Source organism: Capra hircus, chromosome 2 (assembly GCF_001704415.2).
Source record: "Capra hircus breed San Clemente chromosome 2, ASM170441v1, whole genome shotgun sequence".
Taxonomy (NCBI): domain Eukaryota; kingdom Metazoa; phylum Chordata; class Mammalia; order Artiodactyla; family Bovidae; genus Capra; species Capra hircus.
The window spans coordinates 647,578-659,695 of NC_030809.1; the positions used below are offsets into that span (position 1 = coordinate 647,578).

The 12,118-nt window shown below is 57.0% G+C and overlaps 1 protein-coding gene across 1 annotated transcript in view; it reads right to left on the bottom strand.

Annotated features, from left to right (window-relative positions):
* Nucleotides 1–12,118, bottom strand: part of PADI2 (peptidyl arginine deiminase 2) — a 54,916-nt gene that overhangs the window by 17,708 nt on the left and 25,090 nt on the right. The window contains exons 4-6 of the mRNA XM_018054662.1: nucleotides 10,421–10,482; nucleotides 4,152–4,269; nucleotides 3,308–3,433 (exon numbers count right to left, since the gene is read on the bottom strand). Coding sequence (XP_017910151.1) covers nucleotides 3,308–3,433; nucleotides 4,152–4,269; nucleotides 10,421–10,482 — 306 coding nt within the window. The remainder of the gene's footprint in view (nucleotides 1–3,307; nucleotides 3,434–4,151; nucleotides 4,270–10,420; nucleotides 10,483–12,118) is intronic.

Here is a 12,118-nt window from a genome sequence, read left to right on the forward strand (position 1 = left end):
AAAAGGCGGCACCCTTCTCACGCGGAAAAGACACGCGCCCTGTGTCCCAACCACCGAGGAGGTCCAGAGGGCTCTGCCTCATTAAAAAGACTCTCCCCCAGGGACCCAGGGCCTCCCATGACCACGAGTCCCAGGCTGCGCTTGAACTGATGCTGGGAAAGCGGTCTCAGGCCACGAAGCTGACTTGTCTTTCCAGAAAGCTCCAGAAATTTCCCACGGCTCAGGGCTGCGTGTGGGCTCCCCCGGGGCCTGGGAGGGTGGGGCTCTGGCAGGGGAGCCGGGTGGGGTACACGGACGCGTTCTGGCCCACCTGAGTGTAGTCTTTCCTGTCTGTGGCCCACAGTATCTCAGGCCAGCTCGGGGCAGATCGATCGCTCGGTGGGAACAATCAGCCGCTGTCCCCGGAGTCTCCTTCCCCCGTCTCCCATCCCCAGCTGGACACAGGCCTGCCTCCGCGTGGCCAGCTCCCCCTGCAGGAACCAACAATGCCCCTCTATGGCGCGGCCCACGCACCTCGGGCTGGCCCCGCCAGCCACCCTGACCTCTCCTTAGCCCCAGGAGGGGCTGGCACGTGGCATCACCCTTCCGGTCAGTGCGGAGTCATTCCACCTCCAAGGAGACTCTGATAGTGTGATCAACTGTCCTGGTTTGCCCGAGATTGAGGGGCTTTCCAGAATGAGGGATTTTTAGTGCAAAAACCAGGAAAGTCGTGGGCAAACTGGGACAAGCTGGTCACTGCAGCCCTGTAGACAAAGGTGAGGTGCTGACCTCTGAGATCCAAGGGCAGAATCTAAGGCTGGGGTACACATTCCTGGGTCTTCCTAACAGCATTGGGCACGCCTGTCCACGTCAATGACTATAATTAACGATCACAATAACTGCCCCCTGAAAGAAGCAGTTGTCATCCACAGAGAGCGTTCCATGGACCGGCTGCTGAGTGCTGACATGTTTCTTATTTGATCTCTGTTGCCAAGGGGACAGTCAGGCCTCTCCTTAGCCACGAGTGACATCCCACACGAGGTACCCAAGGCCTGGCCTGCTGAGGAGACTTGCCCACACCTGGGATCTGAACCCCCTGGGCTCCAGAACGGCCTCTCAGGGTCTCTGAGCCCCCAGCCCGGCCCCTGGCCGTTGGGTACATGAGTGACACGTGACATTTGTGTAACACCGCACAGCCTCATCCACGGCGCACTTGGTGTTTGACAGAGACCTCAAGGTGTCGCACAAAAGGAAGAAAAGGAAGCCGTGCCACCGATGAATCCCTCTCAGCCTGCTCCTCGGTGCCGAGTGTTCACCTGGGGCTTCGGTTCTGGGGGAGACGGACTCTCCTGGGCTCATCGCTGCGTCAGTGAGGCCGTGCCCCTCTGCAGGATGGCAACCTGATAACACAGCCTGGGGATGGTGGCGCAGCAAAGCGCTCCCAGTGGCGGCTCCTGTCTGCTCGGGGCCCAGCTCGGAAGGCTGGGCAGGGGACGGACGTAATTACGAGCCAGACCTCAGCCTACCGCCACCCTTGGAAAGGCCTCCAGGTCAAGGCCGGGGGCCACCGGTAGCAGCAGGCTGAGTGTCACAATGTGACCTCGGGGGCTGCCCGTACCCCTGCTGCCCGGCCAGCAGCCCCACCCACTGTGGTAACCCTGGCCTGGATGGGGTAAATAGCAACGGCTCGGGCCCCCTGGGGCAGTGGAGCCGGCCTGACTGGGACCTTCCAGCCTGCGGCGGTCACTGCCCGATCCCGGGGCGGATCAGCAGGAGGACGGGCTTCAGGTGGCAGCTGTCCACTGCGGTCCTGGCGGAACCCCTCCTGGAGGTGAGGGCTCAGGGTCATCGGGACCTGCCCCGGTTCTGAGTGGGCCTGTTCCGTGAGGTGGGTTCCAGAGCTAGGAGACCCCAGGCTCCCGGAGAGACAGGCACGAAGGGCAGCTCCACCCCACACCATGGCAAATCACGGACTATTTTGCTGAGAGAGCTTTTTAACACATAAATCAGAGCCTGACAGTAGCTTGCTTAAAAGCCTCTAATGGCTTTCGGCTGCACTTAGAGTCAATCCAAGCCCTCTCTCTGCCCTGGCCCCTGCCCAGTCCGCTGACCTTGACTCCAGCACAACCCTTGCTGCGGTCTGCTGTCTGCTCCCCCAGCGCTCCAGACCGGTTCCCTCTGCTTGTAACACTCCTCCCTAGGCTCAGGGATGGCTGATTCTTTCTCATTGTCGGGAGACCTGGGCTCACTCCCTGGGTTGGGAAGATCCCCTGGAGGAGGGCATGGTAAACCTCTCCAGTATTGTTGCCTGGGAAATCCCCATGGACGGAGGAGCCTGGTGGGCTGCAGTCCACGGGGTTGCAGACAGCTGGACACGACTGAGCATTCAGCACTTCTCATGGCTGGTTTGGGTCTCGACTCAGACGTCGCCCGCTTGGAGATGCCCCCCAACCCTTGAGGCCGGTGGCTCCCGCCTCTACCTGCTGTCCCCTACTACTTGCTCTGTGTCCTTGCCTCGTCAAGCTCCCTGTGACGTCTCCCTCACAGACTGTCCCCTCCCTGAGGGCAGGGTGCTGACCCAGGGATCCCACGGAGGGGCTCAACAGCCAACCACAGAAGGCATGAGACAGAGTGGGCAGCTGCGGGCATTAGCCCCTCGCAGAAGCATGTTTCCCACACAGGGGGGGCCCCAGACGTCCTGTCTCCTTGGCAAAAGGAGCAGGGGTCTACTCCTCGAGGGTGCGCACAGCATCATCAGGGGCTCTTTCAAAGTCGGGGTGGCGGGTCCAGTGGCTGAGACTCCACGCCCTCACTGCAGGGGCCCGGGATTGATCCCTGGTCAGGGAACCAGAGGCCACATGAGCCCACGTGAGCCCACGAGCCCACGTGCTGCAACTAACGATCCCCCATGCTGCAATGAAGACCTGGCTCGCCAAAAAAAAAAAGGGGCAGTTTTTAATTTTTAGAAAGTCCGAGAAACACCTGGCCGGGGAGAGGGTGGGTCCCTGCCTCAGGCGTCATGAAAGTGACAGGAGTCTGCGAAGGATGACTTACAAAGCCCTTCCTGCCCAGGCTCACGCTGTGCGCCTCCAGCCCTGTGACTGTCACGGCTGACTCCTTGAGGGCAGAGAGGTCGCGCCCTTGGGGCCCTGACTTCACAGGGCTGCGGTGACCCTGGATGATGGTTGGCCCATTACCAAGAGGCCAGTCCTGGACTGCTCAAGCCACCTGCCCCCGTGACGACTAGGAGGGTCCTGGGGGGCCTTAGAGGGTGAAGCATGCTCCCCGAGGGGCAGCAGCTGCTGGAGGGCGGGCTGGGGACACTCACTCTCCACGCAGAACACGCCCACTTTGTCCGAGTCCGACATGGAGATGTAGAGGACGGTCTCGTAGCCGGCGGGGAGGTGCTCGGGGCCTCTGGTCCGCAGGATCATCTGGGACATGTCCTTCAGGTCTGGGGGCGGAGGCAAGAGGAGGTTGGGACTGAGAGGACCGCTCTGGGGCGCGGGGGGACCGGATGGCGGTACTCGGGAGGGAACAACACGACATCTCACAGACACTGCTGCATGTCTCACATGAAGGTTGGTGAGAGAGTCAATCCTAAGAGGGCTCCTCTCGAGAATTTTTTTTCTATTTCTTTAACTGTGTACCTATATGAGATGATGGATGTTTACTAAACTTTTTGTGATACTCACTTCATGATGTATGGGAATCAAATCACTATGCTGTGTGCCTTAAACTCACATACTGCTTATGTCAATCATATCTCAATTCAAAAAGAAAAACAAAGGAGAACGGTGGCTGGAACGTTGGCCTGTTACTTTCGTAAGTAGGACAAAGCAAACCCCAAACGTATATACTGTGGAAACTATAGTGAAGTGTAAAAAGCAGTTGCTCTCTCCAACACCACAGATGACCTCCCGCAACACTTTTGGAACATCCTTCTGCTCCGTTTTTTAACACATGTGCAGCTTCGTAAAAAGCGTGGTTCCAATCCAACTGAACAGTGATGATAGTTTCGCCAGCTGTTCTTAGCAAGAGTGGATACCTGAGTCCAATCCTCAGGAGAGCCAAGGTCACACTGCCCTCCCGCTTTGCCCAAGACTTGGCGTGAATGTCCCCACTGCCCCTCCCTGCCCCTCCTCGCAGCCCCGAGTGCAGCCCCCACACACCTTCTTTGCTGTAGACCTTCTCATCACTGCAGTCCTCCTGGGGCAACCAGGGTGTGTCTCGGTCACAGTTTACCAGCAGGATGGCGCCCTGGCCCTCAGGGCCCCAGGTCCAGGATGCCTGCGTTGGCGAGGAGAGAGGGCAACGCTGTGGTCTCTACATCTGCAGATGTTCCCGACCTCAGTGCAGACCCCGCAGGACACTGGGGAGACGGCCCAGGGTGAGATTCAAGAGCAGCCACGGGGGCAGCTGTGACCTGGCAAACATGAGTCCTATGTCTGATGCCTGGAGAGAGCCAGGGTTAGCACCAAAGGCAGGTCCAGGGTGGGGATGGACAGCGGCAGAGAGACAGACACAGAAGGCTGACTCAGCAGTATGAGCCCCCCATCTGGCGTGCCTGGAGTCGGGTGGGGGAGGCAGGGTGCAGAGAAATGGACAGGCGGACATCTTATGACAGGCTCTAAGGTAGAGGAACGGCAACACAAGGCCTGACTGCAGACCACACCACGAAGCTACGGTGATCAGGCCAGCACAGCGAGCGCACACAGACAGACACACAGACGACCGGAGCAGAGCAGAGAGCCGGAAATGAGGTCACACTCACACGGGCCACCCGTCCACAACAAGGGAGGCAAGACTGCAGAGGGGAAATGACAGCTTCCTCAACCCGGAAATGAGGTCAGACTTACACGGGTCACCCGTCCACAGCAAGGGAGGCAAGACTGCACAGGGGAAATGACAGCTTCTTCAACAGATCGTGTCGGGCAAACCTGGACAGCTACGTGCAAAAGAATCAAACTGGGCTTCTTTCTTACAAATACCACACACAGCAATAAATGTAGAATAAAGACTTAAACTTCTAGAAGAAAACACAAGCAGTGTGCTCTTTGACATCAGTCTTAGTAACAGTGTTTCTGGATCTATCTCCTCAGGCAAGTGCAACACAAGCAGAAACAAACAGGATCACATCAAACGAAAAAGCTTGTGCTCAACAAAGGAAACTGTCAGCAAAACAAGAGAGCTGCTTGCTGAATTCGAAAAGGTATTTGCAACAGATATATCCGATCAGGGGTTAATACCCAAAATACACAAAGAACTCATACAACTCAAGGTCAAAAAACAACCTGATTTTAAAAATGGACAGCGAAGCTGAGTAGACATTCTTTCCAAAGAAGATATACAAAGGGGGACAGATACGTGAAAAGACACTCAACATCTCTAATCACCCGGCAAATACAAATCAAAACCACAATGAAATGCCTCACATCTGTCAGAACGGCTATCACAAAAAAAGACAACAAACAATAACCCTGACGAGGCTGTGGAATAAAGGGAACTGGGCACTGTCCCCTGCGCACCGCTGGTAGCAATATACATTGGTGCAGCTGCTACAGGGAAACGTATGGCGATTCCTCCAAAGAATTAAAAATAGAACTTCCATATGATCCAGAAATTCCACTCTTGGGTCTTTATCAGAAGAAAATAAAAACACAAATTAGAAGAGATATATGTGTTCCTGTGTTTGCACTGTTATTTGCAACAGCCCAGATATGGAAGGAATTTAAGTGCCCATCAATAATGAACGGATGATGACGATGCGATACACACTCAGTGGAACAGTACTCGGCTACAAAAAAAATGAAGTCTTGCCATTTGCAACAACGTGGATGAACCTAAGTGAAATAAGTCAGAGACAAATACTGCTATATATTATAAATGAAAGCTGTGAAGAGAGTAAATCTTAAGTGTTCTCATCAGAAGGAAAACTTTCTTGTTTTCTATTTCCAAAGACTGAGGGCAGGAGGAGAAGGGGGCGACAGAGTATGAGCTGGTTGGACGGCATCATCCACACAATGGACATGCGTTTGAGGAAACTCCAGGAGTTGGTGAAGGACAGGGAGGCCTGGCGTGCTGCAGCTCATGGGGTCGCAAAGAGTCGGGCAGGGCTGAGTGACGGAGCAGCAGCAATTCTGTATCTACATGAGAGGATGGATTCACACTGAACTGAGTGCGGTGACCCTTTCATGATGTATGTGAGTCCAATCACTAGGCTGTGTGCCACAGAGCAACTACTGAGCCCGCGCACGCAGCTGGAGAGTCCACGCGCTGTAACGAAAGATCCCACATGGTGTAACGGAGATCCCGAGTGCTGCCACTAAGGCTCGACGCTGCCTAAACAAATAACTAAAGCCATTCTGCTGCATACCTTAAACATACACGCTGATATACGTCAATTATACCTCAACAGCACTGGAGGGAAAAAGAGGCACCCAGCCGGGCTCAGGGCTCTTGGGTGAACGGATACCCGGCCACTTCCAAACTTGCTCTGAGTGCTCCAAGAGGGACCTGTAAGGTGATCCCTTTTCAAGACTGCAGCCAGAGCGGTATTAGGACAAACTCCAACCGGATCGCGTTGCTTCCCTGCTTCACGCCCTGTCAGGGGCCCCCTGTTGACTCGGGATGAGGCTCCCGGCCCTCACCGCGGGCTGAGGGGCCCCGTGAGACCTGCCCACCTCGGCCTCTCTTTCCGTCTGCCTCCCCCTCGCCGGCCGCCTCCCGGCTCCCAGAAGACTCCAAGCTCGGGCCTTCGCGCGCTGCTCCCTCTGCCTGGAAAGCGGCCCTGTCTCGCTTCTCCTGGCCAAGCCCACCCCTCCTTCCGGTCCCAGAGCATAACCCCTCCTTCCTCCTGGAAGCCTCTCTGATATTCCAGACCCCGGCAGCTTTCCCTGGGTTCACACTTACGACACCGTAAGCATTCCTTCTGGGGCGGACCCAGGACAACCGTGCTGAAACGGCCGCCAGTCGCCCTTCCTTCACCGTGCCCCCATCGCCCCTGGACTGCAGGCGCCCGAGGGCAGGGGCTGCTGTCTCTCCTGCTCCGGCCTCCCCCAGGCCTGACCCAGTCCTGACACATGAGATGCTGAAAAAATACTTATGGGACGAACCAGAACAACAACGAGGTACCTCACGCTGGTTAGAACGGCCATCATTAAAAAGCCTGCGAATAATAAATGCAGGAGAGGGTGTGGATGAAGGGGAACTGTTGGCGGGAATGAAAACTTTTCTCCACTGTGGAGAAAAGTGCGGAGGTTCCTCAAATAACTAGAAGTAGAGTCGCCGCATGATCCAGCAATCCCGTACTTGGAGACATTCCCAGACAAAACCATAATATGAAAAGATATACGCTCCACCATGTTCACAGCAGCACTAGTCACAGTCGCCAAGACACGGAAAGAACCTCCGTGTCCATCAACGACGAATGGAGACGGTGCGGAGCGTGCGCGCGCGACGGAATACGGGTGCGGTGCGTGCGCGCGACGGAATACGGGAGCGGAGCGTGCGCAGCGCGACGGAATATGGGAGCAGAGCGTGCGCGCGAGGGAATATAGGTGCCGTGCGTGCGCGCGACAATACGGGAGCGGAGCGCGCGCGCGACGGAACACGGGAGCAGAGCGCGCGCGCGACGGAACACGGGAGCGGAGCGTGCGCACGACGGAATACGGGAGCGGAGCGTGCGCGCGACGGAATATGGGAGCAGAGCGTGCGCGCGAGGGAATATAGGTGCCGTGCATGCGCGCGACAATACGGGAGCGGAGCGCGCGCGCGACGGAACACGGGAGTGGAGCGTGCGCGCGACGGAATACGGGAGCGGAGCGTGCGCGCGACGGAATATGGGAGCAGAGCGTGCGCGCGAGGGAATATAGGTGCCGTGCGTGCGTGCGACAATACGGGAGCGGAGCGCGCGCGCGACGGAACACGGGAGCGGAGCGCGCGCGCGACGGAACACGGGAGCGGAGCGTGCGCGCGACGGAATACGGGAGCGGAGCGTGCGCGCGACGGAACACGTGAGCGGAGCGTGCGCGCGACGGAATACGGGAGCAGAGCGTGCGCGCGAGGGAATTCGGGAGCGGAGCGTGCGCGCGACGGAATACGGGAGCAGAGCGTGCGCGCGAGGGAATATAGGTGCGGTGCGTGTGCGCGACAGAATACGGGCGTGGAGCGTGCGCGCGACGGAATATAGGTGCCGTGCGTGCGCACGACAATACGGGAGTGGAGCGTGCGCGCGACGGAATATGTGTGCGGTGCGTGCGCGCGACGGAATATGGGTGTAAAGCGTGCGCGCGACAGAACACGGGAAAGGAGCGTGCACGCGACGGAGTACGCGTGCGGTGCGCGCGCGCGATGGAATACGGGAGCGGAGCGTGCGCGCGACAGACTACGGGTGCGGTGCGTGCGCGCGACGGAATATGACTCAGCCACCAAAAAGAATGGCAGTAACATGGATGACTTAGGAAGTGTCATACGAAGGGAAGTAAGTCAGAAACAGAAAGACAACAGTGACACTATTTACATGTGGAATCTAAACTACGGCACAAGTGAACACATCTACAAAACAAAGCCAGACTCCCAGATACAGAGAGCGACTTGTGGCTGCCCAGGTGGTGGGGAGGGAAGGACCGGGAGTCGGATTCGCAAACGTAAGCTGGTATATACAGGACGGCTAAACAGAAGACAAGGGCCTGCTGTTTAGCACAGGGAGCTGTGTTCATATCCTGTGATAAGCTGTAATGGAAAAGAACATGAAAAAGAAGATGTAGGTAGATCTGAGTTACTTCGCTGTGTAGCAGAAATTAACACGATACTGTAAATCAACCATACTTCAATAAAGGTGAAAAATATTTAGGAGATGAATGAAGAACACGTTAAACTGCTCTGGCCCAGATGAAGGAAGTCAGGGCAAGTCCAGGCCCACAGGGGCTGGGTGAGCCCCCAGCTCCTCGGGGAAGCAGGACGCCTCGGGCTGCCCTGGGGCCTGCCGTCGTGTGGCTGCAGACACTGAGCACAGATCTGTGGGGCTGACTCGGCCTCAGGGAGGCAGGGCTGGGCGGACGCCCCTCCCAAGCAGGAACCTTAGGGAGCGAGCTCGCCTACAGCCCCGAGGAACCCCCAGAGGCGCATGGAGAGTTTGGAGCTGGCTGCCAGGGCCCAGGCTTCTCACTGGGCTGTATTTACTTACTTTTTAAAGTATTCATCTCCATATAATTTAAACCAGCATACAGGTTGTTATTATAAGAGTAGTGTATGCCCATGGCAAACATCTAAGTGCGCTAGAAGAGCAGAAAATAGAAACTAGAAGCCAGGATGTGCACAGAGCGAGACCAGCGGAACTTTAAAATGGGGTTGAGAGTCACACTACCACGTATAAACTAGACAGCCAGTGGGGCTTTGCTGTATGACTCAGGGAACTCACACCAGGGCTAGAGAGGTGGGATGGGGTGGGGGGGTGGGAGGTGGGAGGGAGGTTCAAGAGGGAGGGGATATATCTATACCTGTGGCTGACTCGTGCTGATGCATGGCAGAAGCCAACACGTTACTGTAAAGCCATTATCCTTCAATTAAAAATAGATTAAAAACAAAGCAAAACGGGGGCGAGGACAACGACGTGGAGAACACAGTGCCGTCTGCACAAGTTAAAAATACACACACCCTAACCACACCGCATGTTTCGCAAGAATCACAAGAACAGAAAGTGACACATTAAAACCGTTCGAGCGGTCCTTTGCCGGGGAGCAGAACGGGAGCGAGGAGTGTAGGCTCGAGGAGAGGAAATGATGAGTGGACGAGTGTGCTCAGTCGTGTCCGACTCTGTGACCCCTTGACTGGAGCCCGCCAGGCTCCTTTGTCCATGGGATTCTCCAGGCAAGAATACTGGCGTGGGTTGCATGCTCTCCTCCAGGGGATCTTCCCAACCCAGGGATCGAACCCAGGTCTCCCGCATGGCAGGCGGATTCTTTACCGTCTGAGCCACAGGGAAGCCCGAATGGACAAATACGTGATACACAAAACCGGGAAGAGGGTGTGCGTGCATCATTAGCAAGGACGCGCCTGGAATTGGGAATGATTACTGGAATCTTCTGCTCCCGATGGTGAAAAAGACCCCCAAAAGGCCAAACAATCAGAGCGAATGCTTTGGCGGCACTTGCTCTGTGGCAGAACGTTCCTCCTTCACACCACCTGCATGAACTGGGTGTCCCCACCCTCTGGATGGGCCACTGAGACTTGGGGACCAGCTCCGTGGCTGTTCCTCTAAGGAGCTTGCTCCCGGCTGGGCTCTGTCAATGGTGTGTGTGTCTGGGAACTTGTCTTCTCATCTGTAAAGTGCGAGTTGTTGGAGTTTGCTGGGAGGACCATGGCTGCCTGCAGGCCCCAGCCTGGGGCTCTGGCCCCGGAAGCCCCCCATTCAGGGCCGCCTGCCCTGCGGGTGACGTACCTTTCTTGGGTTGTTCTTCTCCACCACGCCGTCACGGTCTGCGTCCACATCCAGGGAGATCTCTGGGGACAGACATGTGGGTGAGCTGCTGGGCTGGCCAGAGAGGGTGGGGTGGGGGCAGGAGGGGGACCTATGGGGTTAGGGTGCAGCTCACCCGAGGGAAGAGCTGTGCTGAGGTCACCTTAGCCAACCCCCTGCCTCAACACCGCACTGCAGGATGGAGTCACGAGCGGACACCATGCAGACTGCGAAACTCAGGAAGGGGCTGTCAGGTGGGTCTGGGGTCTCCTGCCCCCTCGCTGCTCCTCTGTAGCTCTGGGTGGTGGGTGGGGTGAGCCGCACCAGATCTCGGAGTTCAGAGAGGTCAAGGCGTGTGCCCGGGGCGCAAGGTCACAGGGTCACACCAGGAGATCTGAAGCATACACCGCGCTTGGTGTGAATCAACGCTCAGATGTTGGAAACTTTCACGGGACTCCCTACCTGCCTTCCTGTCCTGTCCTGGTGGGTGTACACATGTGCATTTGTGGGTTTCTCTTCCAGAACTCCCGGGGGTCTAGACTCCACCTCTAAGGACTGAGGGTTTTACTTTGGGTGGGAAACTGGATCGTCAGCTCCTCTTGATCTGACTGTGCCCAAGAGGCCAAGCTGCCAGACAGAGGATCCAGGATGGGGTCCTCGCTGTCTCTCCTCTGGAGGAGGGACCTTCTCTGTTCGTAGGCTGTGGGGACTACGTGGGGCAGTGAAATGAGCTCAAAGTTCAGCATCAGACAGGACTGAGCTTGAACTGTGGTTCCACCTTGTAAGCTGTGTGGTGCTGGGCAGCTTAGACAGCTTCTCTGAGCCCCGGTCACTCGACCTGAAAAGTGAGGCGCTCTCCCATTAGATGAGTTGCCCTAATCGCAGCAGTGGGCACTGCTGGCGCTTTGAGCCAGATTGCTGCTGCTGCTGTGGGTCTGCCCTGTGCACTGCAGGCTGTGGGCCACATCGCTGGCTTCTACCCCCCGGAAGCCCGTAACATCCCCCCAGCTGAGACAACCAAAAGGTCTCCAGATATTGCCAAAGGTCCCCCGGGGGCAACATGGCCCCCTGAGTTGGAGATGAAGAGGGTGAGGCAGGGGAATTGTTGGGAAGGAGGTGGGAGCGACATGCGGAGTGAGGCGAGCTGGGTCCAGGTTGTGGACAGCCCGTGGGCTCGGCCTTAGGCTGAGCACGACTTGGACGGAGGTCGGAGCTGGGTGAGAACAACCGGGTTTCTGGTTGGTCCTGCTGGCAGCCGAGCTGTCTCCCTGGAGGGGCAGCGTGCCTCCTCTCTCTTAGGTCAGGGATTATATGGAGGGCCTCCCTTTGCCCACAGCCCGATTCCCTCCTCACCCTGAATGCGGCTCTTCCAGGTCTGGAAGGAGGTAGGAAGGGGGTTCTAAGGGCACCAAGTCCTTGGGAGAGGGAGGCAGTCTCCCTGCTTCTGCAGCCCCACGTTAGGTGCTGTAGGAAATAATTATATAAACTCCCATTGATGCCATCCACACACCAAATCACTACTGAGAATTGACTGGGCTCTAGGCCTCACACATGGGGAGCAGCGTGGGCAATCGGCTCCCAGTGCCTGCTCCCAAGGAGCCCTCAGTCTCATGTGTGTGTGGTTAGTTCATTCGTGTCCAACTCTGCGACCCCATGGACTGTACACCACAGCCTCCTCTG